At 46.9% G+C, this 27739-nt stretch overlaps 2 protein-coding genes and 1 long non-coding RNA gene across 10 annotated transcripts in view; 2 read left to right on the top strand and 1 right to left on the bottom strand.

The window, feature by feature from the left end:
- Positions 1 to 2736: 2736 nt before the first annotated feature.
- ZPBP2 (zona pellucida binding protein 2) lies at positions 2737 to 8479 on the bottom strand. Its single transcript, XM_062629932.1, has 9 exons — positions 8380 to 8479; positions 7746 to 7912; positions 7503 to 7647; positions 6802 to 6927; positions 6104 to 6265; positions 5091 to 5309; positions 4596 to 4681; positions 3856 to 4033; positions 2737 to 3334 (listed from the first exon to the last, which is right to left on the bottom strand). Exons 1-9 carry the CDS (start codon positions 8477 to 8479, stop codon positions 3237 to 3239), a joined length of 1281 nt encoding a protein of 426 aa, XP_062485916.1. The 3' UTR covers positions 2737 to 3236.
- Positions 8480 to 12728: 4249 nt separating this feature from the next.
- IKZF3 (IKAROS family zinc finger 3) overlaps positions 12729 to 27739 on the top strand; it is a 31436-nt gene continuing 16425 nt past the window's right edge. Inside the window, exons 1-3 of one of the 8 annotated variants that reach the window (XM_062629946.1) lie at positions 12729 to 12881; positions 17896 to 17949; positions 18402 to 18512. In XM_062629946.1, the coding sequence (XP_062485930.1) occupies positions 12875 to 12881; positions 17896 to 17949; positions 18402 to 18512 (172 nt within the window). In that variant the 5' untranslated portion in view covers positions 12729 to 12874. Of the gene's footprint in view, positions 12882 to 14299; positions 14723 to 14889; positions 15132 to 17624; positions 17649 to 17895; positions 17950 to 18401; positions 18513 to 27739 lie in introns of those variants that run through there. The other 7 variants (XM_062629950.1, XM_062629945.1, XM_062629943.1 and 4 more) reach the window with 7 other exon arrangements.
- LOC134169448 (uncharacterized) lies at positions 20152 to 20644 on the top strand. The gene is made up of 2 exons (XR_009966891.1): positions 20152 to 20383; positions 20463 to 20644. It is a non-coding gene; the product is annotated as an uncharacterized LOC134169448 (long non-coding RNA).

The following is a 27739-nucleotide window of genomic DNA, read 5'->3' as shown; positions in this document are numbered from 1 at the left end:
CTCACACGTGGGATTCCATCTCCTAACATGCATCCTGGAGCTGCATCCCAGGTTGTCCCCATGGCACTCAGCCCATGGCTCCTGCAGCATCAGCTGGAGGTCCTGGGGGACCCAAATGACACCCTCAACTCTTGGCTTTGTTTTCCAGCCACTTTCCACCAAAGCAACTCAAAGGGGAATTCCCCAGGGATGGATTAGCTGGGGCTGCACCCAGCACGTCCTTGGCTCAGCTCCTCTTGTCTCAGGTGTGACGAGTCCCTGGGATAAGTTGATCACAGGGCACCTGAGCCAGCTTCTCCGCAGCCCTTCTGCTTTATAATCCGCTGAGGAGAGGGATGTGTTGTGTTGTGCTGTGTTGGGATGAGCTGCAAGCTGCAGTGTGTCACAGCGATGGCCTGAGACCTGGTCAACTCCTGCTGCCTTCCGTTTAGAGCAACATCCTGCTCATGGGGTAAGAGAGATGCTGTGGGGAGCTCTGAGCCAACCATCCCATCAGAGCCGGGGCAGGGGCTCTGCAGTGAGTGCTTTAACATGTGCTTGTGGAGCCTTCCTCAAGTGCTTTGTTCCAGGCTGGGAAAAGGCAGAGGCGATGGGAGAACAATGGGCTGCAGCTTCCAAGTTGGCAGGTTCCTCTTGTCATTTCTGGGTGTTCCAAAGGGCTGGGGCGCTGTTGGGATGCGGACCTTGGGAAGGGCTGAGTTCCCGGAGGCCTGTGTGGGGAAGGAGACAGGAAGTTTTAGGTTCCAAATGAGTTACTGAGGGGGGAATTCATCACTACTCTTGAGGTGTTGTAATCGTCCTTTGCAGGGAGGGACATCAGAGCTGCCTGCTTGGGGCTGGTTGGAGTGGGGCTTTGCAGGGCTGAACCTTGCAGGAGCAACTGTGGTTCCCCCACCTTGTGCTGAGAGCATCGGCTCCAGCCCATGTTGCCAAAAGGAGGGTGTGTAAAACCAGAGCAGAGCAAGGAAAAGAGGGTTTAAAGGGGTGAGGAAGGCTCCTGCAGTTCCCCAGGAGCTATTATCACAGCTGGGGGAGGTCGAGAGGGAAGTGAAGGTGAGGTGCAGGCAGTGATTCATAGAACCTCAAGTGTGATGACAGCAAGCTGTGAGGGATGGCATGTCACCAATACAAGGTTCAGCTGCGTTCAGGCTGTCACAGGCAGCGAAGGCTCAATGGAGAGAGCTTTCCTTTGGGAAAGGTCAGAGTGACACTGTTTCACATCACATTTTCACAGGATTCTCCATGGAATCAATGATACAAACTCCTCCGCGGTGCAAAACTGCAATATTTGACCTATTTTTCTACTTTTAAGGCCCACTGAAGAAGTCGAGGCACTGTAAGAGCTTCCTGTACCTCCAGTTTTTAGAAGGAGGAGGGAGTGTTTGTGACCCGTTGCCACTGCACTTAGGAACTCCTCACTGCTTCCCCCCCTCTTAATTTATGTATGTGGCATTCCTCTGTTGTGAAACAGGCTGAGGGATGCAGGCAGCAATCGAGCCCGTCTGCTTAATCAGGATAAGCCCGATCTGTGCACACAGTGTCCAGTTGGCAGTGAGGATAATCAGCCTACAGGCAGTTTAAATGCTCGTTAGAGTACATTTTATTCATCAGTATTTAATAAGTAATGATTCTGAAAAGCTCTGAGCGTGGTCTGTGCCCGCTCTGTCTCCTGCTGTGTTCCTGTCAGAGTGGATAAGTTAAACGGGGTTGAATCTGGTCGATTTTTGGATGAATACCCACCGAGGCATTTCTAGATGCCACAAGAAGTTGCAGTTATTGAGTAGGAGGTGCTCTTTTGCTTGATTTAGTCCTACATACTGCAAAAAAAAAAAAGAAAGGAAAGGAATGGCTCTGTGCTGGGAAGCTGGGCCTGGTTTTCCATGGCTCAGTGTGTGCAGGCACTGGGGTGGTGTTCCCCTCACTTGGACTGTGGGGGCTATGCCACTGTCACACAAGTGGCTTCAAAAGGGACCATGTTAGGGGGGCTGTGCTTCACAAGGGAGAGTTTTCTGCTGCCCCTGGACAAAGTGAGTGTGGAAGCGAGCAGCTCCTGGCAGGGAATGGCTTACAAAGGTTAAAATCAAGTTCTAAAAGCCCATGTTCTGGTAGCTCCACTTCAGAAGCCTCACACAGCCCATGCTCTGACCATAGCAGCCAGGGTTAGTGGTGAAGCTCCTGACAGGAGTAAAATAGTCTTTACTAACAGTGCTTTATGAGCTAGATGATCCATTGCTGCATATCCAGCAGTTAGCCTTCAAAATGAGACCAGAGTCAGGCTTTTCTGGGAAGGAAACTTTCCCATTATCTCAGTGCTTTGGCAAATCCTATCATCCGGTGAACTCGATGGAATTTCCAGCTGGTGTAAGAGGATCATCTGCTCATACAGCACCTGGGGCCAGCAGAGCTCTGCTGCGAGGATTTGGTGCAGCTGAAAGGAAAGATGGAGTGGCAAACACAGCAAGCAGCGTGAGGCAGCTCTGCAGCCTCCCTGCAGGACTGACCTGTAGCAAGGCGAGAAGAGAACCATGAAAGCTGGGTCCTTCATTCTCCTGTCTGCAGGGCTGTGGAATTTATTTACCCTCTCTCTTGTCTTAGAGCCCCGATTTTGCTTTCGCTGCTGCTGGTGTCGGCGTCCCAGCAGAGCTCCCACTGGTGGAGCAGTAGGGAAAGCCCTGAGCCAGCCAGTGTTCGCCAGTGCACTGCACAGTTCTGCACAGAACGCTTCAGACACAAAGGAACAGTGAAAAACAAAGGGAAGGGCATTTAATGTTTCTAAATCACAAAGATGAAATACTTCTCCTAATACCTACTAGGAGCTGCTCATAGAGGTTCTGCTGTGTGTCAGCATGGCACGGAATTCCGCTCCAACTGTCTGCCGTCTTTCCCTGAGTGGTTCCCAGCTCCTTTACATTCTCTGAGCAAACTGCAGCACAAAGCTGCAGCGTGGCTGGTGTCACCACCAAGAAACGGGCTCTTTGCACTAACAGCCACGTGACAAACGTCCTTTTTGTTCTCACTGAATTCCTTTACCGTGCATGAACGCTTCAGCTCCTGCATCACTTCTACAGTTTAAGTGGTCCCTGAATACAGAAAATCCGGAGGTGGATGAATGAAGTTTTGCAACTGTTCATAAAGGAATGCAGGATTCCAGAATTGGCAGCTAAAACTGAACAGAACATCACAAACTGAGTTTTCCACAGCTGCTCTTCGGTTTCCCAGTTTTTGCTGTCAGTTTATCAGCAAAATCTTGCTCCGTACATCCTGACTTGAGGATCTGCACAAACCTGGCAGGTCACCTCGTTGTTGGGACTGTAAGTTCCAGGCTCACAGACCACTGTGAAGAGAACAACAGGCAGCACATCAGGCAGCTCTCCTCTGCCTTGGCTGCGTCTGGGGCCATCAGACACCACCACGTGCTTCCCAGTGCTCCAAAGGGATCTTCATCTTTCCCAAGCTCTCTGAGCCTGCCTCTCACTAAACCCCCAACCTCCAGAAGTAGCAGTGGGTGCTGCTGGCAAAAGGTCTTTTAAAAACAGCTGGGTGTTTTCTAGCAGCTCTGCTATTAAGGTCATTGCTCATTTGCTTTACACCCTGAGCATAGTTACTCACCAATGACCTGGAATTAAAACCCCTCCTCACCGCTTCCACTTTACTTGGCAATACGGTTTCACACCTGCAAACGTGCTAACAAAGGCTTTTCTGTTCTTCTCTTTCTTAAACCTGCAAGGGAAATGTCTTTCCAAAAGACGAATGGAAACAGTGCCTTCCGCACTGCTATTCACCAACCGCTCTTCAGACAAACCTGTGACCTGAGCTAATAAAGCCATACATGAAATTGCTGTGCTTCATATTTACCACAGCAGCCCGCACAGCCCCAGTGGCTGACGTTGTCCTTCCCAAAGCCTGGTCGGCAGCTGTCGATGTGAGTCGCCGAGAAGCTGTTCTCCACGTAGTGTATTGTAGGGACGGTTTGGACCTCGTGCCTCAAAACATACGTCTGCTTCTTGAAAAACTCCCCAATTCGATCTCTTGCCTAAAATCCAGAAACATTGGAGGAATGAAAGACGAGCCAGTTAGTCGTTATTGATTTAATGACATCAGTTAACGCTTTATCATCCTGATTCCCGCATGCACTGACCCGTTACGTTAACTGGGAATCTTCCTCTGGTTTCAGGGGGCCTGGGATCAGACCCAGTGTGTAATCTGATGGTGTGGTTTAACATTAAAAAGCCAGAGAACAGGTTTTAGAAGCCAGCTACGTTAGACTTACTTTAAATGGCATTCTGTTTATCAAATCATAAATCAGAGATTTAGTTTAGAGCTGGAAGTTCAATATACTAATACAAATGTTAATTCTTCTAAGTCTTTATTCTTAGGGGTAAATATAAAGGACATGATGAGCCTGACTTCTTATTTTTAAACTGTTTGGATCAATTTACCTTTTAAAACCAGTTTTTTATCCTGAAATGAATGATCTGAACTCTGTGAATTGTCATTTGCAATGCTATTAATCCCATAAAATGCAGGTGAAGCAGGATAACCACCAGTGGAATCAGATAACACGCAGAGAAGACACAAGGGTGGTTGACACAAACCTCTTCAACTCTCATGTTTGTCACACCTTCGCAGTCGTAAGGAACCTGTTTGCAAACTTCCTCCCATCCTTGTGCAAAAGGATTGACTATGGGTGGGGGGAAAAAGACACAGTTAAATGTGTTGAAGAATGCATTGCAAGGAACTCAAGTATCTCAAGCAGGTATCTTTAGGTTCATGACCATTTTCCTTTTACAAGGGAAAAATCGTGGCATTTTATCAGCTATCTCCTTTCAAGAAGCCTTTCCAAGTGCACACCTTGAAAAGAGCATTTCTTGTTTAGGTTGTAAGAAGGATGGTGCTGCAAATTCAATGTATAAACTGCATTTTAGCTCCATCTGTGGGCTAGTAAGAAAAAATACAGGGACTCTGAAAGAGAACAGGGAAACAGCTCTCAAAGGCTTGCCTGATTTTCATGTATTTCAGGAGTTGTTTATTGCACTCTCGGCTTTATAAATATAAATGATCCCTCCTAAACAAACACGGGAATCTGTTACCTTGAAAACTAACAAACAGTTCGTGCAGGAGGCCTCGGCCGGGTACCCTGACAGAGTGGCACTTGTAGGAGGACTCGGTGATGTGACACGTCAGATCCGAGATGATGCTAGTTAAGATTTTCAAGAGCTCCTCAAAGAACTGGCTGTTGGCTTGTAGCTCACACTGCCTGGTAGTAAAGCGAACGAAGATCTGATATGCGTGGTCAGCTTCCCTGTATGCTGTAAGCAGAGTGTTTGTGTGTGATCACAGACTGAGGCTTCAATAGAACCTTGACGTCTCTGTCAGTGTACTTTGAAACATGGGCTCTTATTCAAGAGCAAATGAATATATAAAACTCACTCATTAACCACAACACAACAAATTTGGCCTTGCCAGAGCTGACTTGGGAATGAGAGATATCTTAGTTTGAAATGTACAGGAATTTCTGTGCTTACGGGGCTCTGCTCTCAAATACTAAAACAAGAAAGTGGGCAAATAGTGAAAGAGCACAGACCGAGTGTGTCTGCAAAGTTGTAGAGCTGCAATGGGTTGGGATTGTGCACACGCACCCTCTGCAGCTCTGCTGGAGGAGGGAAGGGTTCGTAAAATGATTTTAGAAGTGTTTCTCAAACAGTTTTGGATGTTATTTTGTGGTGGGGAGGTGATATTGTGAACAGGGGTTACAATGGGGGAGTGGCCTGTGCTTGGTTTGGCAGTCTCTAATGTGGGAAACTGCACTTGGACATGAGCTTCTTTTTCAGAGCTTGGATCTGGCTGGAGCTGCTGTAGTTCACTTGGTTCCTAACAAGGGTAGAGATTGTTTTATGCTTGGTAGCAGTTATTGAAAACATTTCCCAAAGGTGGGAGAAGGGCTGTGTGTGTATAAATATAAAAAATAGAGATTTTCTACTCTGAGATAAAATACCAGCTCATTATTTTGTTATATCAAGCCTTGCCATAAGCATGCACTTCACAAACCCACCAAACCACAAAGGCCACGTGCGTTGGTTGGCTAAGGAGCTAGCCAGCTTACCATACACCATGAATTTGTACGTCTCAAACATTTCTCTTTCTTCCTGTGTCGTAGTTTCTAAGATTTTGTGAGAAAGAGTGCAAGTGTAGGCTCCAGACATGTACTCCTTAAACCCCAACAACATCAGCTTTCCTGTTTCTGTCAGATTCACATGCAATTGCCCTAGAATAGAAACAGGAAACACTTGGTTACTGGAAATGTTTGGTCTCTGATGCTCTGCTCATTTAGGACATTTGAAGATGAAACCTTGCTTTTGTACACAGTGACACTGATTCACGTTAGTCTGAAGCAGTCTAAAATTGATGACCTTTGGGACTTATTGCAAGTTTGCTTCTGTCTCAAGCATTTGGGCATTTTAGAAGGAGAAAAGAAACACAATCTAACGTCAGAGCTGATGGAAAACATTGACAAAGCACCAAGTGACTCTTTGGACCCAACATCCTACTGCTGGATGGTTGAAACAAGGAAAATGGGAGATTTCATGCACAGTAATCTCCTTAGCCACTTGTGGCTGACTTTTCCCTTGTAAAAAGAAACCAGGAACTATTTCTCTATCTCCTGATTGTCTTCCCACCCCCCAAGGCAGTCTCTACATTTGTGAAGTGTCTGTAAAAGGCTCATTTTATTAGTGAGTGGGGGGGGAAGTGGCCAAGGCAGGCTGAGGGGAAACCCTTTGTAGTCTGAACAAGGTGGCTGACCTTCCAGACTTCTTCCATCTGGACCAATCCACAAATAGTTGGGATCTATTAGTTCTTCTCGAGCACGAGCCAAATCCATACACAGAAGAAATGGGCTGTTGGTAAACACCTTAACATAGACACTAACTGCAATACAAGAGGAAGGTAAAGGATGTGAAATGTTCTGTTGGATGAAACCCCCAAAATACTCATTTCAAATACACATTTAATGTAATGCAAGGTTTATTTTTCCGGTTTGGGCTTGGAAAGTGTCAGGTTTGGGCTAGGAAAGCGCCAGGTTAACCTTTCATCTCCATTCACTCTCATTATGGAACTGTCCATTGTGTGGTTGGTGCTGACTGCACGCAGGAGACACTCGAATCCCACCCAAAGCATATTGGTGTGGCAAAAAAGGCATCCGATGTTGAGCTTGTTGCTGAGTGGGACCCTCATTGAGACGCTGGATTTTCATAAGACCTTATAGGACAAACTTCCAGCTTATACAAACAAGCTTGTAGGACAAACGTATTCCTAAACCCATGTATTGTGCTCTGGAGTCTCCAGCATTGCGTTTAGTGTCACTTCTCTGTGTAGCTGCGCCTACATACTGCTCATTGTACTTCAAACTCCACTGTTAAAAGTCCAATAAGACCTATGTATGTATATTTATAGATATATAACCCAAATTTATACATATATATATATATAAAAGGCAAGTTTACCTTCATGTTTGGGGTTGCCATAAACACAATTCTTTTCCACTAAATCAACGGAACGCTGCTCTTCCTCTGCTCTCCCTGTAGGCAAAAGGACTTCAAATGTTAAGCCAGAAACCTGAATGCGTGCCAGTTGAGCATTTATTTTGTCCTAGGGGGTTTATTGCCTTTTTCTTCCTCCCCTTCCTCAAAACCAAGGGCTCCCGCTTGTCGATTTTCATCGCTTTAGTGCCCAGAGTGCAAATCTACCTGGATGTTACCAGGTTCCAACCCTTTCTCCTTACATAAAGCCAAGGCAACAGTCATAAACCGAACCGGGAAGGCACTGTGGGGAGAACCAGCACATGGGGGCTGTGGGGGTCTGCAAGCATCTGTGAGCCTTTGCCCCTCGCGGCACAGCCCGGGTTTGAGGGTTTCTGTGACGAAACCCCTCAGGAGATGTGAAAAGCATTACAAATGTGTGGGGGTTTTGCAGGCTGTGGTAGATGAGGACAGCTCGAACTCAGGCCCAGGGCACGAAGGATGCTGCTGGCATCACGGAACAGTAACCCCAGGCCGGTTTGGGTTGAAGGCACCTTAAACCTCCAACAAGCAGGGACACCTTCCACTGGAGCAGCTTGCTGCGTCCAACCTGGCCTTGAGCCTAGTGTCACTTCTCTGTGTAGCTGCGCCTACATACTGCTCACTGTACTTCAAACTCCTTTTTAAAAGTCCAATAACACACACATATATATTAATATATATATATATATATATATATATAAAGGCAAGGGATGCGGCAGCCACAGCTCCTCTGCGCTCTCCCTCCATCACCCCGAGCCCCGCTGTGGCTCATGAGGGAAGGGAAGGGGGTGTGTGTGTTGGTTTGATGCCGCCCCGGTACCTCCATGCAGAGCCCCCAGCGCCGTCACCGCCATCACCACCACCACGAAGCGCAGGAGCCGGCCCGGGGCGGACCCACGGCCCCCGCCGCCCGCGGCCATAGCGGGGCTCAACGGCCCCAACCGCCCGCCCTGAGGCGGAACGGCCCCGCCGCTTCCCGCCCTGCTCCTCCTCCCCTCAGCGAGGGCGGGAACAGCCCCGGGGGGGGGGGGGGGGTCCGGGCCGCTTCGGTTTTTCCTCTTCTCATTCACTTTTTACTTTAAAAAAAAAACCTTTTTTTGGTCGTTTTCTGCCCCGCGGGGGAAGCGCGGCTCCGCACGCCGGTTGTGAGGCACCTCCGTTGTTCAGCGACGCGGACACGCGTTCTTTGGGCTTGAAAGGGATGAAGTGAACCCCATTGCTGCCCCTGGCTGTGACAGGGATCGGAATGAGGGCTGAGCGTGGCCTGAGGGCTGGAGAATGCATCTGTGTGTGAGGGGTGGGTTCTGCAGGGAGAAACCCCTGCGGGCCTGACCCGGCTCTGGGGAACAGCACCAGAGGGATGTGGAGGGGATGGATGAGGGCAGAGGAGGCCATGGGGATGCTGCAGGGCTGGAGCAGCTCTGCTCTGGAGCCAGGCTGGGAGAGCTGGGCTGGGGCAGCCTGGACAAGAGAAGGCTCCTGAAGGGGAGACCTGAGAGCAGCTCCAGTGCCTGAAGGGGCTGCAGGAAACCTGGAGAGGGGCCTGGGACAAGGGATGTAGGGACAGGCCAAGGGGAATGGCTTTAACATGCCTGAGGGGAGACTGAGATGAGCTCTTAGGCAGAAGCTCTTCCCTGGGAGGGTGCTGAGGCGCTGGCACAGGGTGCCCAGAGAAGCTGTGGCTGCCCCATCCCTGGCAGTGTTCAAGGCCAGGTTGGACACAGGGGCTTGGAGCAAGCTGCTCTATGGAAGGGGTCCCTGCCCGTGGCAGGGGTTGGAGCTGGATGGGCTTTAAGCTCCCTTCAACCCAACCCAGGATGGGGTTGTCATTTGAAGCACTCTGGTTTCTCAGTCAGTTACGTGCTTTGGAAGACTTGCTCATGGCTTGGAAACTCTGTAAAGTAGAAATATTCTGTTTCTAGAGCGAGTGCTCTAAAACCACTTGGGAAACAGCAGAGCAGGGAAAGGAGGGGACTTGGGTTTGACCACGCTGCGCATCCTTAGGCTCGAGCTCAGGAGCCCTGGCCCCTGGTAATTCCCTAAATCGTATTTTACTGGGCGGCCCCAGCCCAGGACAGTGTCCAGAAATGATGTAATAGTATTTGCATAACAAATATGGAACCAGGCAGCACGGGAATGAGGGTTATTTCTGTAGACAGCTGTCAACGTTTTAGTTCAATGCTTCCACGCAAAAAAAAAGCACTTAAGTTACGAGTTCTGTTTAATAAAGTATGCAAAAACAAGTGTGAAAAGAAGGTATCACATTGCTGACAGAAAAGACTTTTACTCAAGCCTGGTGGTATTGTAAAGTAGCGTCCCCCTCATTTAATGCCTTGTGAAACTCCTTGTCCTGCTAAATGTGTGTGCTGCCTCTTTATTTCACTTCTCTCTTTGCAGGGAAGCGGCTACAACTTTCTTCTCCCTTCACCCAAGATACTCGCTCTCAAGTGATCGGTTAAGGTAGAAGAGCTCTGTCAGGGTTCTCATTTTTAATGGCCTTGAGCTGCCCAACAGCTCAGAATGAGGTCCACCCCAAAAGATCCAGCGTTCCCATGTAGGGAATGTTTTCAGGTTTACTCAAAGGTCACACTCCACTTGGGTCACTTGGTAAACTGTCTGCCACAGACGAGTCACGGGTCAGGCTGACCATCCCCTGCTCCTGAGGATGTAACGGCCCTGCACAGCCCAGCTTGCTGGTGGTTCTAAAATGGGATCTTTGCTATGAAGCTTTGCCTGCAGTTCTGAATCTTAAGCCTGTAACTTAGGCTGCTGGTCTGTGTGTTTAGTCAAATGACTCCTTCCTTTTCTAGTCTCCAAGATTTCGAACGGATAAGTTGTCATTGCAGATTTGTGAGCTCAGGGGAGGGGAAAAACTGGTTTTCTTTAAGCACATGGTAATGGTGGTGGGGGGGAGGATTTAACAGGGCAAGATGTGAAGTCATGTCATTCTGAATTACATTACTAGCTATTTCTGCTAGCAGCTAGAAGCCGAAGTAGGAAGTAATAGAAGAGTTAAAAATACATACTGTGGACTTGATCATGGTGTGAGTAGATATTAAAAAGGCAAATATATTTTACCCTAGGAAATACATGGAGAGAGTTCCAGGAGCACAGGGGCACGTGAACAACCTGTGCAAGGCTCTGGAGAGATGTTACCTGGGATGCAGAGCACAAGTTTTGTCTCTGATCTTTAAGGTGGGTGACCTAAAGAGAAGGAGAGCCCTGATGACCACTGCAGAGGTTTTTACAGGCTGGCAAACCCAGGCTCTTTTGGTTTTTGCCCTTGAAATAAAAGCAGAAAGAAGACATTATTGGTTTTCTGATGGTAAATATGAGGGGATGTAAAGGTTTAAATTGGAGAACAAACCTGGGAGTAGGAGAAAATGGCCCTGAATAATCCTGGGCTTTCTGATCATCACATAGTAGTTTTCAGGGCTTCCTTGAAGTTCATAGGAGCAAGAAACCTTTCAAATTACTAAATGGTTGGGGAAGGGGAATACAGAGATTGTCTGGAATAGCAGAGAATTGGGCTTGATTATCCCAGGTATCTTTGGTTTTAAACACTGTATTTCCAGAATTGTTTTCCACGTGATGGAAAAGCCTCGATTGAAGAAGCAGTCGTTGACATTCCACGGAAAGGAGGAGAATCCTGGCTCCATGTCGTGTTCTCACACACCTGAGCTATGGCCGTTCGCACTCACTGCCTTTGGGTTTGCATCCAAGCGATCAGGTCAGATCACAGTTTCATTTGCCACTTTGTTAACTTCTAGACAATCAGGTTGTGGGAGTGTTACCAGGAAAAGAACAAAAAAAATGCATTAAGGCTCCATCCACCCTCTTATCAAACATTGATTTCTCAATGTTAAAGCACAGCTGAGTTCAGGGCTGATCTGAGATCAGAGCCAGCTCTTACCTTTTCAGGCCTTTCCTTGGTGAGTAGCTCTGGGTCTTGGCTGAAGCAAAATGCCATGATGACAAGGGCTCAGCTTGCACATGAAGTCAAGACTGTGTTGGCCTGGCTTTAAATTGTTTTAACTTAGTAAATGACTTTGTAACTTGATTTTCTTCTAAATAGCAATGCAACTTTGCTAAGAAAAGCAGCTAACTCAAGTTTTGTTTTGCTTATCTCAGTCATCTCATGTACAATCCGAGGAGCGTGATCCCTGAACGAGTAATGCCATGAAAGCAGCACTTGTTGAACAGCTAAGGCTGCCTTGCCATGTTTATGGGATGTGTAGACGGAGCCAGGACAGACTGAGCACAAAGGAAAATGGAGTTTGTCGAACAGAAGTTACTCTTTCACGTGCGTGGGCACCGCAGTGCACAATCGCTGCACCAGTTCTAATCCGAGCTGAGCCTGCTTGGCTCTGCAGTGTGAAATGAAATGAGTCAGGGCTCTGCCAACGCAAAATAGCTCCATGTCACCCTGCTACGCTCTCCATATGAATAGCTGGTGTCCCTTGAGTGACCTAACCCAAGCCATCGCAAGATTTCCAGTGCTATTTTGGGGTAAAGGCGCTTGCTGCAGGCTTTACAGATCAAAGGCTCCCTAAAATAAGTATTCTGGGTTAGCTGCCCATGATGGGCTGTGGATCTGTGCACACAACCTGGGAGCACTGCAGGAAACAGAGCAGCTTCTTGTCAGATCCACTTCTGAGGGGAACTGTGGGTTGAAGGAGACCCTGGATGTCGTAGGAGCATGGTGAGCCCTCAGGGTGAGGTTACTCCTGTCTTGTTGGTTTACATCCCCTGGAACTGCTCCCCTCAATCCCATTCCTGCCTGTATCCCTGCCCAGGGACTCGCCATGGCTTTCTCACTGATGGAGCCATGTCTCATGGTGGGGACAGAACTTATCTCCAGTGATGCTGAGGGAGGTTTCCTCTAAAGCACAGGGCTTCCAGGGTTTCCTTTTGGCCCCTTGGTGCTTTGTGTGGGATTCACCCTCTGCCCATCCCATCTCCCAGCCTCTGGGGGATGGCCGAGTGATGCTGCTGCAGAGACCCCGGCGCTTTGCACTGCTGCTGGCCTCCCGTTTCGGAGATGCATCCCTCAGCCCCTGTACCTCTTTTCTCCCCCCGCTCCCGAGGGGCCTGCTTCTGCCTGTGTCATCGCCGAAGCACCAGCAGCGGCCTCCCAAGGGAGGGCAAAGCCCCCGGGGCCAGGTCGCCTCCTCCGGCCGCCGCCCGGCGCCGCTCTCCGCCCGCCCAGCGCCTCCGCCGGGCCGGATGTCGCGGTACCCGCGGGAGGCGAGGCCGCTGCGCTCTGACAGCCCCGAGCCCGGGCGGGCAGGTGGAGCCGGGACCGCGGCCGGAGCATGGAAGGTGAGAAACGATCCCGCTCGTTCCGCGGGCCCGAGGCCGGGGAAGCGCCGCCGCTCGGGGGCTCGGCCCGGGCTCCACCTCCCGGTGCTCGCGGAGTCTCCTTCTGCAGCCGTGAGGAGAAACCTCAGCGCGTGGTGCAATTAAACAGGAAACGAACGGGGCTCTTTGCCCCCTCTCTGTTTAATTTCAGCACCGTCACAACGTGTAGGATAAAGTCGGGCTTTAGAGCCTACTGTATCCGCTGTTCATATTGCAGGTTTTAACGAATTAAAGGGGGTGTTGGTTTCTTTTTGCTTGGAAAACGTGCAGGTAACTTTCAGAGCCAGCAAACCCCAAGCTGTATGTTAATTTTGGGCTGCAGTGTAATTTGATTTGGGAGAAGAGGAGCATTAGCAGAGTTTGTAACAAGCCTGGCAAAGCATCACTTGGTTTGTTGTGTCAGAGTTGAACGGTTTTATTTCAACTCATCATTTGAAGGACTTGAGTTTAGGTTCTTTTCCGTTTCAGTGCCCTGAGGTCTTTGGTTATTGTCAGTTAGATGCAGTTGCCTCTTTAAAAAGTGTATTCTCCTTTGCTAAAAGCTTTAAAAATGTTTGTATTTAAAGAATTCTTCTCCTAGAATCTGACTGAATCGAGAGACATAACTGATGTTGAGACAGACTGGGTCTGGTGCCAGTTGGGCAGCTTCATTTTCTTGGTCCCCCTGGGTCCACTGTGTGTCTATGGGAGAAGGAAGATCTTTAGGTGTGTCAGTGGAGTCTGGTTAGAATGGGAGCATGTTTTTGGCATTCCAACTGAGGTTATTGAAGTCTCTTTTCTGTGTTCCTGTTTCTTATATGCTTAAAGTTAACATGCAAATAACCCTTTGGGTTTTGGTTCTGTCCATGGGGATTAAGAGTATCAGAGGATCAGTTAATGTGCCTGAGCTTGTTACATTAACTTCATGCAGAAGGTGAAAGTGCTGTTCTGTGTATCTCAGGCTACAGTAACTGAGCAGTGTCTCTGTTTCCATGGGTCTTGGGGAAACCTGAATTCCCCTGGATGAAGGGGGATTTTCTGTTGAGGAAAAAAGGACACCACTTTTGTCCTGGATTGTCAGTGTGAGGAGGCCCCGTATGATCACTGCCCAGGACACAGGCACCAGCAGGAGAAGCTATTTGAGACCTGGGGCCAGGAAGCCAAAACCTGTGATCAGCTTGGTCGTGTTGGGGGATTTGCTGCACTGGGATGGACGTGTTGATCTGGATGTCAGAGTTACTCTGCTGGGTTTAGAAGGTTGCATGCTACAATGTGAAAAAAACCCCAACATTATCTTTAGTTACTGCTGGTCAGGATTTCTTCCCCAAATGGCTTAAAATGCCCTTGTCACTTCGAGCATTACATGGTGCTTAAGAACAGGAAAGTGTAAGAGACCATGTAAAGAGTTTCTTTGGTGCCTTCTTCAGAAAGCCATTGAGAGTGGAAGTGCTGGAGAAGGCCATTCAGTGGGGAAATTTCCTTTTCCCTCTGTTCGGCCTGAAAGCGAAAACCACATTGGGAGAGAGCAGTTGAGTGCTGCACATCACAAAGGTGCTGGCTCTGCTGTGAGCATTTAGGGGTAAGGCTGGAGGGGGTCTACCTGTAGGGCAGAGGCCAGGGTTTGGTGTGTGTTTTATTTTGCCTTGCTTGTGCCTCTGAAGATGGCACGAACAAGGAAATGAGCTGTGATTGTTCCACGTGCTGTGCTAGAACTGAGAGCACACAGGGTTTGAAAAGAAGTCCCCTTCGTGATGCTATTGCGTTGAAACCTGCAGCTGGCAGTAAAAAGACAACGTTCTGGGTTTCACTTTGGAGGCAAACAGGTAAGGTTAGAATAATTCAAGGCATCCCTCACGTTTTGATGTCTGCACTGGTGATGGAGGGGTATCAGTGTTATCCTTTATTTGAAAAACATCCTGTTTGGGGGTGTTTAAAATACGGGTAGGTTTTGCTGCTTCTATTAGCTGGTCAAATACTAGGATAAAGCGTGAGTCCAGTTCCGTGTTATAATGCCCCAGTGCTTTCTTTGCGAGTGATTTGAATATCTGTGCTCACTTTGGCTGTTGGGAGGACACAGGATGCCTGAGGATTGCTCTCAAAAGCACACGGACTTTACTTCTGCTTTGCAAATGCACATCGAGCGCCCGTTGCAGCACACACAGGCACGCGTCTCCTTCCCGTGCACCCGGGTCAGTGCATCCCTTTGAAGCTCAAGAAGACTTAATGTGTTCTGTAAGTGATCTCCTGCGATGTTGTCCTCTGAATGCTGGGTAGGAACATGGTCTTATTTGTACAGCATCAGGGCTGGAAGTTTCCTAGACCTCCTTCCAGCATGCTTATGTGACATAGTGAAGGATCCGGCTTAAAATACTTTATTCAGGAAAGAGACCTGAGCCTGAATAGTAAAAGACCACTAGGGCTTTAAGAAGCTGCTTGGGACTAATATAAAGAAACCAGACTCTGATGGGTGGATGTTGGAGGCTTGAAAGTGATGGGAAGTCTGGTTTATTTCTCAACAGAAAAGAGAGATATCATACGGTTGTTCTTATCTCATCAAAAGGAGGTTTAGATTGGATATTGGGAAGAAATTATTCACTGAAAGAGTTGTTAAGTGTTGGAACAGGCTGCCCAGGGCAGTGGTAGAGCCACCATCCCTAAAGGGATTTGAAAGGTGTGTAGATGTGGCACGTGGGGACATGGTTTAGTGGTGGACTGGGCAGTGCTGAGTTAACGGTTGGACTCAGATGCACTTAAAGGTCTTTTCCAACCTAAACGATTGTGTGACTGTGCTGCCCAACAGCCCATGATGGCCAGGAGCCTGTTACACTCAATAATAAACCCAGAGGCCATCCCGCTAGGAAGCAGATGGGAAGCTGAGGGCTGAGCAGATCCAGCTCTGCAGTCGCGTGGGTCAGGCAGTGCTGATCTCTAGCAGGTTGTCCTGCAGCTGCAGGTCAGAGTTGCGCAGAGCAGGATGGTGCTTGGACTGTTCAGGGCACACAGAATCTTGTGTGATGTGATTTAGCAATGCAGCCTCCCTGGTGGAATGCCTGTGATGTCCTGGGGAATCCCATGGTTTCTGAACCAATAGAGCTACACAGGAACATGTGCAGAACTATGGACTTTGAATCATCATTTAGGGGCTCTCACTCTGCCTTTCAGGACCTCCTGCAGCCCAGGGCAAGGCAGAATTGCTGTGTGTTCCCACCCACACCTCCCCCTGCCCTGGCTGGCACCTTTTGGGCTTAATTTTGGTTTTGGCCAGTTCAGGATTTTCTCAGCCCAGGATTTCAGAATGCAACTAAACCCCAACTCAAGTATTCCAGAGAGATGGGGAATTGTCTTGCCCAAAGCCTAATTGTTTGCACAGTTCCAAGGGTTTGTGCGATTGAAATGTCTATATTCTTGCAATGTAAAGTTAAAATCGAGGCTAGAGAGAATTTTGGTTGTGTATTTACTGATGTTTCCCCATCGGTATTGGTCTGTTTGCTGCTTTGGATCTCACTTCTACTGGTGTGATGATAGATGAAACAAGGACAAATGAAGAGCTCTAACCATGGACTTCCTTCTTCTAATGTGTTGATTTTAAAAATACAAATTTAGTAAATACTTGAGCTTTTTGTCAGTAAATTCCAATCCTATCTTTAGGCCCCAAAGCGATGTTCTTAGCTCTAATAAAAGCCACTTGATGAAAAGCTCCCACTCATGCTGTATTTAGTGGAAGGAGAGGAGCTCTGGTTTCATTTTAGGATACGTTTCATAAGTGCTAATGGCTTAAACCACTTGTCTCCAGTCAGGAGTTCCACCCTGAAGAGCTCAGGCCAGCTCTAGTCATTGTGTTTGGTTTTCCTTGCCCTTCTTTGGTAACAGCCAGTTAAGAGTAATGGGAGCTACTGCATAATGTGACCCTGAGGCCCACTACTGAGAGATGGGAGCTGAGTGCTTTCAGTTAGGAAACAATGAACCAAAGAAGGAAAAGCTCCCTTTGGAGAGTTCTGTTGTCTTGGCGTTTGCCTTTATTCTGTTGGAGGCATCAGCCCCTCCTCTGCTGCTGCAGGTTTTTGGAAAGCCTCCTCTGCTACCAGGCTGCTTTGCTGTACTTAACAGAGCTGTGTATTTTGACGTTGCAGAGACCACAGAAATGTTCCATAGGCAGCGAGGGTAAAGAGAGAGAGCTCTGGGTAAATGTCAGTGGTGGTTAACACCTCGCAGCCACTGTAAGTGCACTGCAGTTACGTAACTATCAGGAAGGAATTCTGCCAGGCTGGGAGCTGCTATTTGATATGGTCAAAGATGAGAAAAGATTTTATGGCATATAAAAAATAGAGAAGGGAGGAAGGAGGCAGGTAGCTGTGACACTGAAGAAAACCAACCCTTGCATCAATGACATCTCAAGACATCAAGGTGCTGAGTAAAGCCTTCACTGGACAGGTCAGAGCTGTCTCCAGTTCACCTCACCACCCTGAATTCAGGCACTGCAGTGGGAGATGGAAAAACCTGCAGCTTGTCTTCAGGCGTTCTTTTGAGTGCTCAGAGCTTTTGGAAACCACACATGTAGCCCTCTAAATTCCTTCAAAAATCCCTATCAGAATCTCTAAATGGGAATTAAATATCATGGAAGGTGTCATGAAGATAGGTTTTCCCTTTGTGTTGGAAAAGGAATGTAAAACACCTTTGTGCTTTATAGAAATTCACTTCCTACAGAGTTACTACCCCTCCACTGTACTTGCAGGACGGTACATTGCAAGGGTAAGTTACTCTGTTCTGCAGTAGTTCAAAGTCAGAAAATAACATTTAATCCCTTTTCTGGGCACATGCCACTGCTCAAGGTTGTCCAATGAAACAGAACAATGAGTTGGTATTTATTTCTGGGGAAGTTTTGCTTTTTCACTTTTGCTTTCAAGCAAGAAAATGGGAATTTATAGGCTTAGAGCAACTGTGTCACAAATGGTTCTGAATATTAAACAAATCCGGTGGCTTTTCTGTCCTTTTGCAGGTTCAGAGGCAGGTATGGACCTAAGTAATCCTCAGGAACAGCCACTGGCTGCAGGTACAGTGCTTTGAGTTATGTTCTTTCACCCTCTTATATGGAGGAAAATGTCTGCGTTGCAGCTTATTTCAATTCCCAGGACACTGAATAGCACCAGGACAAAGATGGGTGCTGAAGGCAAAAGGGAAATTGCAGAACTGAAATAAAACTGTGGATATTCAACATAATATTGGAAAATTATACTAAAAGCCAGGGTGGGGGGAAGACTGTAGAGTAGGGAAGGAAATGTTTCGGGAGACACCTGGAAGTTTGGATTAGGGAAGCAAGAATAATGTGATCCTATGTGAGAGTTTGTCCATGACTTTGAGAAGCAAATCCATCTTAATGCCTCTGCAAGCAGAACACTGTGGCCATGATGAGTAGCACCAGGAATTTGCAGATGCTTTGAGGGAATCACTTGGAAATGCTCTTGGAGCATAAATAACAAATTGTTGTGTTGGGGTGTTTTTCAGAAGGACAGGAGGTTTTGACAGACTGTAATCTGAGCAAATCCCAGGAAATGGAAAGGATGGATAATGCAGCAGATATGAAGGAACACAATCAGTCTAATGAAGAAGCAGAAGGTAAAGTGGAGACTGAGTTCTGAAAACTAACAGTTATATTTTGTCTTTTGAATTATCTGGGCATGCCCTGAGAGTGATTAGGAAGTTTATTTTGGATCATGGCTCTGGTTTTCCTGTATGGCTGCAAAAGGATGTACAATGCAATTACTTTAGAGTGTTTCAACATGCTCTGGAGGAGGAGTAACTGTATCCCACCAGGGAACCTCACGTGCATTTCCTAAAGGTCACTTTTACAGGAGCAAGATAAAAACCCTGTGCGTAGGGTGAGCTCTTCAAGATGTGTTGGAGCATACAAGTTCTTAAAAGTAGTTTGCATATGACAAATGCACTTTTTATTAATGTTGCTGAGCCACTCTGATATCTGAAAAATAACATGCTTTTTGTTTTAAAGAAAGGATAAATTACCTCAAACTCCTAGGACAACCCAGCTCTTTAACATGTCAAACTGTGGCAGTAATCCTGTGCTTTAAACTGTGGGTGGACAGAAGGTTGGCCAGTTTACCATGGTGTTTAATTTGAGCAGTAAACCCTTCCTATACAGCTCTGAAATAAGACACAGGTATGAACAAAATGTTAAACCAATTGGTACTATTTCTCATTGAAGAGGTCCTACGTAAGTGTGTATTTATGTGTAGCTTTAAAAACTAGTAGCCCACCTTCATTTAATAGCTAAAAGGTAAAAGAAGCAGCTCCTGGATATGGCAGTCTTGCAGCCACTCAGGGTTCAGGAGCTGTGCAGATGACAGATGTAGAGCAAGAGACTTTCAATCCCTTCCTCAAGGTAGAAGCTGCTAAAGTGAAATCACAGCATGAATAAACCTTCCTGCCAGTTAGCTGAGCGTGTTCATTTATGCCAGTTCTCAACCACAAACAGTGAAAGATGCTGCCTGGTGGAGGATGTGGTGTCCATATCCTGGGGAAAAGGCAGGCTCATGTGGCCTTTCAAGTGCTGCATGGCCATGGCACTGTGGCACTGTCAGGACAAATGAGGGCTGTGGCTTTGATCAGTTCTGAGGTAGCATTTATGTATCACTAAGGAATTGTCTCTGTCTTGGATGCCCAAGTAGCTTTGGGTTGTGTCCTGCAATGGAAATGCGATTATTTTAGACTAACATGAAATGTTCAGGATTAAACATTATTAAAGCTCTATTAAAGATGGAACTTTTCCTATTTATTAACAAAGTAGAAAACATGAAACCCTCAAGGGAAGTGCTGCACTAGCAAGAGCCCATCAGGAGGGAGAAGTTATCTCCCTTGGGTATCTATGACCTTGGTGTCTAGGTGAACTGCACCAGTGTCTGGCCTTGCTTGGCAGTTGGTGCAGTGAGAGCTCACAGGTTCCTCACCAAATCTGGCTGTGTGACAGGGTGAAATGCCTCCTGTCCCCAGAGCAGCTGCTTCTCGGCAGGACTCCATTTATAGTCAGTGGAGAGTAGCTTAGTGTACGTCTGCAATGTGGGATGTAGCTTGGGCAGGTGAGTTCTGCTCTGCTTACCCCAGAAAGAGAAGTTTAATGTTTTTATCCACAAAATGTGGATGGGTTTGAGCCTTTTCTTCATCCAAGGCGCCTGATCTCTCTTTCGGATCTCACAGCACATAAAATCTTTTCATCCGTGTTCCAGCTATTTGTCCATCCCACTCATATTCACTCACTTCCACCTCTGCTTCCCCAGTGTCCCTGCCCTTCCCTGTCGCCTTCCTCCATCCCTAAACTCTGCATGGAAGAAGCCAGGGAAGGGTTTCTTTCACAACCTCCTCCAAGAGGAACTGGGAATATTGATCATCCAAGAGGAATTGCTTTAGCTTCTCCCCGCCTCCCCATTCCAGGAGCACTGTCTATACTGCTTGCACACTCAGCATCATGGCATCAAGTCTCTTTTTCCATTCCTTGACTGTCCTATGTCACCTTCAGCACCTTTCCTCAGGCTCTTTTCCACACACATACATCAGGTGCAACTTTGACACTTGTGAGAGAATGTTGATGCTGACACTGCTCTTGTGCACCATTCGTTGTTCTGCATCACTGCTGATCTCTTGCACTCTCTTTGCAATTTGTTCTGGAGTGCAAATATGGAGAATTCACATTTCAAAGATAACATTGTAAATACCAACAAAACCTCATTTCCCTCTGATTGTCTCCCTTACCATGAGAGCATTCCTTCATTTTAAAGTGAGTATGAACCTAGTACCGTGGTGCTCAATTCTTTGATTCTCACTGTAGGAATAAAGACACAACTGCTGGGAGAAAGCTGTTAGAAATGCACAGAAAAGCTGCAGTATCTCAGTGTGAAATGGCACAAACTAAAATCCATGTGGTGCTTACTCCATTGCTTCGCATACAGTTCTCCACAGTCATTCTGATACCAGAAGCACGATAAATCTGATGTCTTTACGTGTGCTGAAGTCCTCGAGGCTGTGTGAGCAGCAGGAGCTGTGTCCAAATTCCTGACAAAGCCAGGATGCTAGAATTCCCAAATAATCTTAGTTGACATGTCATGCCTACTCAAGAGCAGGAGCAGCTCCGTTAGGAGCAGTGCTTGTGGCTCAGTAACTATCTGTTGTGCTTCTGGGTAAGTGGAGCCACGCTCTGGTGGTGCTGCCCGGGTGGGAGTGTGATCTTTCAGGATCACTAACCCTGGTACAAATGAGTATGGAGTATTCTCCAGAATCACAGGATAGAAATCTCAGGATGAGTGATTGCTCTTGGGAAATGGATTATGTCCTGTGTGCACCTGAAAAGTCTGTCTGTTGAAAAACCTAAAAGCTCTACTTGTCCCTTTTCTTGATGTGATCACTAACACCCTCCTTGCGTGTCAAATGTATAGAGGAGTCTTGCAAAGATGTTGGTGTGGTTCTCATAAATGTTAATCCCGGTATCCATGATCCATGCCTTTTGTGAGTAAGCAATTCCACTTCAGCATCCTTGCAATTCATTGCAGATGACAGCCTGCAACACTGCAAACTCTTTAATCCCAAATCCCTGCATATGAGCTGTGCCCACAGGGTTTGTTCCGTCTGCTGAAGGTGAGACCACTGACTAAGAGAGAGATCAAGCATTTGATAACCTGGTTTCCACTGCCTTAATATGTCTGTAACGTGTGTTTCTTCAGCACGATGATGTGTTTTTTCCATGTTTTGCCAGCCATTCAGTAGTGATCTTCCATTCCTTGGACTATATGCTTTTTGTGAAGCTTCCATTATTAATGGCTGATGCTCTAAATACACTGTGAGCTTTATAGAACCATAGAATGGTTTAGGTTGGAAGGGACCTTAAAGGTCATCTAGTTCCAACCCCTGAGACTTTAAGCAGAAGTTGGAGCCTGGTCATATCTAGACGTTGCCTGACTCTAGTTTGGTGGGGTTTTATGCTAAGCTGCAGAAAGTGGTACTCTGATCCCTTCAAAAGGCTACAGAAATTTCATAAAGGCACTCAGTAATGGTAGAGGCTTCAACCTGTCTTGCTTTTGAAAGGACTTCAGCCATGCTGAGTGCTAAGTACAGGGCAAACAATTAGGCAGAAGGCTGGAGTAATATGTTAATTAAAAGCCTGCTGGAGAGCAAGGAGGAAAAAAAGAAAGAGCCCCCCCCTCTTTTTGCCTCAGGGGAATGAAGCTGCATGCTGTGGTGCACATGGTGCACGCTTGCCTGCAACCATAAAAATACACTGTTCCCATGGTGCTTCCTGTGGCTGGGCTGAGAAGAGGCAAACCCTGAGCCAGAGAGGGGAGGAAGCACTGAATTTCTCTGGTCTTTTTATGTGTCCCCAACACTTACCTTTGGAGGCCATAGATGAGGCATCTTTCGTTTAAAAATGAAAGAAAAAGGCCACATTCTTCCCTATGGGAGTCAGAGTCAAGTTTAATTATGTCTAAATTCCCTCCTCTGTTGAGGCTGCTGATTTTGGGGGTGTTCTGAATGTTAGTGAGCTTTCCTGGTTGTGAACTAAAAAGCAATAGAAGCCACATTCGTGGTTTCTGGATGCTGACTGCTGCTGCATTTAGGTGTGTGAAAGGGGGGGTAAAAGGCTGAAGGGAGCCAGGAGGGGATGAAAAGCCCTCGCCTCGATGCACTGAGGTTCCAGTGGTGCTGCTCACACACTCACTTATCTGCTCGAAAAGGAAGTGCCGTTTTTTATCAGCTATTACATCTCCCAAGCCCAGATCGAGCCTGGCTGCTCATGGGACTCAGGGCTTATCTCACAACATCAGCAGAACCGTGCTGCAGAAGTTCACTTAACAGGGGATTTCTGTAAGTGTTAAAACCAGGCAAGGAGTCTGTGCTGCTCTGCTGTGTCAGGCCGCTGCTTTGGTGGCTACACATGAACCCAGAGCTGTGTCTGAGTCTTATCACCAGAAGATCCTCTTGACTTTGCTTTAGCTCTCTGTACTGTACCAGCAGCAGCAGGGGTGCACCCAAGAACATTCAGTGACATCAACAGTGGGTTGTCTCACCGCAGCCTTAAGTGACTGACATCAGCTTGGCCTGTCCTGCACGATGGGAAGCCCAGAGCTGATCCAGGAGCTCAGATATTCTGATGGCCTTGAAACAGCCAGAAAAATGCAGCTATTTCTTATTCCAATTAACCTGTCATTGTCAGCAGAAAGTGGAATTTGCCTGGGAGATATCATGGAATCCCACAGAGGTTTGGGTTGGAAGGGACCTTAAAGCTCATCTGGTTCCAAGCCTTCCCCTCTGCTCTGAGTTTGGGTTTGGTGGACAGGCTTGGACATTACTGAGGAAACACTGAGAAGAGCAGGCTAAAAGTAAATCACAAGTATTTAATTATGAATCCCTAAATTTGGAGAGAATGTCCTTGAAATCTCAAATTCAAGTCTTGAAATCTAGTTATATACTGCAGACAAATAGTTTATAGTTGAATCAAATCAATACACTTGGGTTTGTGAAGTTTATATTGTTTAAGGAATTCGAACAACTTCTTAACCCACCTCTTGTCTTCAGTTAAAACTCGGTTGAGATTGGTCACAGATTTCCCTGTTCTTCATATTATTAGACTATGTTTTCTTTTCATATGATACTTTTTTAGTACCAAACACAAGAGGATGGTGGATTATAAGAAAAGGCTGAATGAAACTCTTCAACTTCTTAGCTTTGATGTTCATTTGCAGAAGCAGTTGACCAGAGAGGCTCGTGCCTGAGTGGTTGCATTAGTAATAGGTCCCCTGATATAACTAATGAAGGTGATTATCTGCATTTAACATGTGCCCTTTCTCAGTCTGACTGTTGGGTCCAGATGTTCTCTGATTAAGTGTCTAATTGCAGCCTGATTTAACGGTTGTGGTTGTATGTGGCTTTCTGGACTTCAGGAATTGTCATTTTACAAGTGTTTTCTGTGAGTGTGGTTCTCTTCCCTGGCACAGAAGGGGAGAACTCATCCCGTTTCATATTGTTACGTGTGGTTTTTAAGAGGCAGGCTTTCAAGCTCTTGAGATTTGAAAGGGTGATGTTAACAGGTGTCAGAAATGAGCCAAGGTTCAGCTGGCCTTTGGAAAAACTGGGTGCTGGTAGGCCTGGGGATGGGGGGTGGCATTCCCCCGATCCTCTGTGCTCCAGTAGAGACAGCTGAGGGAAACCAGCAAGCTCTTGGTGCCTTTTGTAAGTAAAAAAAACCCACAAGTAAAATCCTATGGGAGTTACAGCACGGCACTGACCATATCCAGCCCCTGGTCACGTTGTCTCAGGTGATGGCATTCTGCCTCCCCAGGTTTTGTAGCACCAGTTAAATGCCCTGAGCCATGACCTGGGGCTGTGGGTTGTCCTGCTCAGCTCCAGCTCTGGTAGTGCTCCCTTTGGAGAACGTTTCATTTCTCCCTGTTTCTGTTAGTAGAGTTTTAATTCCTGCAGCAACATTTTGAAAGAAAGTCAAATAATTCCCACTAGATGATGATTAGGCAGAAATTGGGAAGAGATGGGAAATACTGGGTGTGAAATGATAGATTTATAGAGGAATATACATAATTACAAGAAAAATCTTTGAATACGATGCTTGAAGGCCCAGTTACACAATTCAAGTTTCCTGGCTCACATAAGCTTGGAGATGATGTGTGTTGTTTCATTATGTTTTATTGAGTTTTGCTTGTGATGAACAGGACAACTAGAGAAATTATTCTGTGTTTTAATGCTAGAGAGACCCTGGTATTAATGAAGTAGAAAATATGCATCCGACCACTTGGAAAATGATGCCTGGGTCAGGTTCTCTTTTTTCCTTTCCAATCCTCATGCTGCATTTCAATTTTGTTTGTTTCTATTTTTTGTTTCAAGTCACAATAAACCCAAAGAAGCACATTACCACAGAGTATTTTTAGAGCGACATTTCCACCAGGTGCATACCACATGGGTTCCTTTGGGAATTACCACCCAAGGGTGCTTCAGACAGTGTCTAAGCAGCATAGTGCTTGGGTGTTGCACAAAATGGAGACTGAACAGCAGTACTGGAAGGCACAAAGATAAAATAAAGCAAATATAGGATCCCAGACTGGTTTGTGTTGGAAGGGACCTTAAAGCTCATCCAGTTCCAACCCACGGGCAGGGACCCCTTCCACTGGAGCAGCTTGCTCCAAGCCCCTGTGTCCAACCTGGCCTTGAGCACTGCCAGGGATGGGGCAGCCACAGCTTCTCTGGGCACCCTGTGCCAGCGCCTCAGCACCCTCACAGGGAAGAGCTTCTGCCTGCTTTGTCCAAGTAATAATAAGTGGAGGCAGTGAAATCTGTGGATTTCCAGTGATTTCCTCAACAGAACAGAGGTGGTGGATGCCACACTTGGGATTTTTGGTGCTAAAGACCCTAGCAGGCCAAGCCTGGTGCTGTACTCACCATGGGTGGGAGCACATGGTTATTGCCACTGTATCTTTGCCACCGTTGTGGCCACTGCTGTCTAGCTGGAAGCTGATAGTGCTCCTGGGTGATCCCTCCCTCCCTTGGTGGCAAACAAGGCTTCAGAAAAGCTTCAATCTCCTAAAAGCATTGTTGCGGTTGTAAAAAGGGAGCTTATCACTGGAGTCCATGTGAGAAACAAGGCCAGGTTGGGCCACGGAACCTGGAACTCCTTTTGCTTCCCTAGAACTGAACGCTGCAGTGGGGTGAGACAGACATGGAGAAAAGTTCCCTTCTCTCTGTGTTGCCTCTATTAAAACCCCAACAATCTCACGTTGCTCTTGTGTCACTTTGCGTGTTATAATTCCCCATTATAGTCTCCAGATGTTCAATATACACATGCATGTGTGTGTCCTTGTTTTCTTATTATTTAAGGAAAACCCCTTAGGTACTGCATTGCTGACTATTTTGATGTTTGTCATTCCGATGCAAACCTCTCTCTGTTCATTGAGGAATAGGGTTGGGTTTAATTCATGGCAAATCTTCCCCCCGCGGTGTGTTAATTCCATGGCAGAGGTGTTTATTGTGACTCGAATCTGGAAATTCTGCTGCCTTTTTCAGTTTCCACACGTAGGGCTGTTGTGTTTCAAGCTGCCTTAGGTACAGGAGTCTCACATCCTGGGAGGAGAGCAGCTCTAGCAGGACTACGCTGGGTTTGGGCTTTATACTGCTGTTTCTGGGGATGATTTGTGAAGGGAACAGTGCTGAATCCAGCAGTTAATACCTGTCAAATCCAGGTAGGCACCAGAATCCTTCAGTATGTGCCTGTATCTACTCCCTTCTTGTTCTTTGGCATCTGACTCCTATTAACAGCTGTCAAAACCTGGTAAACTATTTATGTGCTTTCACAATTTGTTTAATTGCATAGTTAGGAAATGGCATACAAGAAAAGCTTTCCCTTTTTCTTTTCCCCCTTTAGTCTGCCTGAACATCTGTAGCATTAGGGGCTCATTATCTCGGAATTGGCACAGCAAATCAGCAGCAGCATTAAAGTGCCACATTAAGATGATGAAGTTTCTTTGTTACCCAGCTGACTTCTTGCATGTGCTGAGGATTTCACGATTATGACCCCGCTCCTTGTAAAACACTTGAGTAACATCACCCTTTTGTGCTGTTGTCTTTAATAGCTTCTGCTTTATATTCTTTGTGCTTTTCAGAGCACTGCTGGTAAACTTTGCTTAACAACAGGACCAAACTGATGTTCTTTTCTCTAGGTTTGATGCCAAGGTGTTGGATTAAATACAGGACTTGGAGGGGGGGGGTTCCTTCCAGGGCCTCCTCCTGGGGGGAATAGCCAAGATAATGCTATGGCCTGGCCTGTTTGCTGCTGGTGCCTCCTCTCTTTAGTCATGCATTTTCTAACGTACACAAGCACTGTTCATGTGGTGACTCAGTCTGCAGTTGCCACCACAGCTTTATTTTGGATTTTTTCCAGAACCCATTGTTTTTACAGTGTTTCGGGTGAAACAAAAATATTACTCTGGAGTAATGCCTTTCATCTTGTAATCATCTCCCCAGGAAATGAAACCATGTGCATCAGCCTTAACACATCACACTGGTGCTTTGTTGTGTCAAATCCACAACAGCGCTGTGCTGTGCTGTTATTACCTTCCTGAGCTGCCTCAAGAAAAATGGGCTTGGACACCATGGATGTTTTTTCCCTCTTACAAGCTCTTTGCTCTCCTAAGCAGGGAGAGATGACAGCACTTTTGTTCAACTGGGGGAGCTTTGTGTGTGGTGTTGGGGATAATGGTGGTTTTCCTCTGTCAAATTTCCCTGTTCTGCTTGAAGTTACAGCCACTTTCCTCTGGCTGAAGACCCTGCTCTCTTTGAAATACGAGTTTTGAGTGACAGATACAAACCTTTGCATGCAGCTGCCAGTTTCATGATCTCCCAGGGTTCCCTGTGCTGCCAGTGTACAGAGCAAAAGCCAGGGCTGCCAAAGGGTGCTTCGGACCTCTGCAGCTACTTGGTTCTGTGACCTGTACCGAGTTGGCCTTTCTTCTGAGTGCTTTGTACCAAAGCTTCCTTTTGTCATATTCTAAAGAATAACAGGAGCGTTAGGAGAGAAAAATCCCAACCCTTCTAACACCTATCCCAGGCACAGCTACAGGTTGGGCAGAGAAGAGATTCAGAGCAGCCCAAGGAGAAGGACTTGGGGGTGTTGGTTGATGAGAAAATGAACATGAGCCGGCTTCAGTGTGCGCTTGCAGCCCAGAAAGCAACCGTATCCTGGGCTGCATCAATGGCAGCGTGACCAGCAGGTCGAAGGAGGTGATCCTGTCTCTCTACTCTGCTCTTGTGAGACCTCACCTGGAGCATTGTGTGCAGTTCTG

The sequence above is a fragment of the Pezoporus occidentalis genome, unplaced genomic scaffold, assembly GCF_034315485.1.
Source record: "Pezoporus occidentalis ecotype Australia unplaced genomic scaffold, CSIRO_AGI_Poc_V1 ctg344, whole genome shotgun sequence".
Taxonomy (NCBI): domain Eukaryota; kingdom Metazoa; phylum Chordata; class Aves; order Psittaciformes; family Psittacidae; genus Pezoporus; species Pezoporus occidentalis.
Note: the sequence above shows the minus strand (reverse complement) of the source record. Positions and strands in the feature narration are given on the sequence as shown.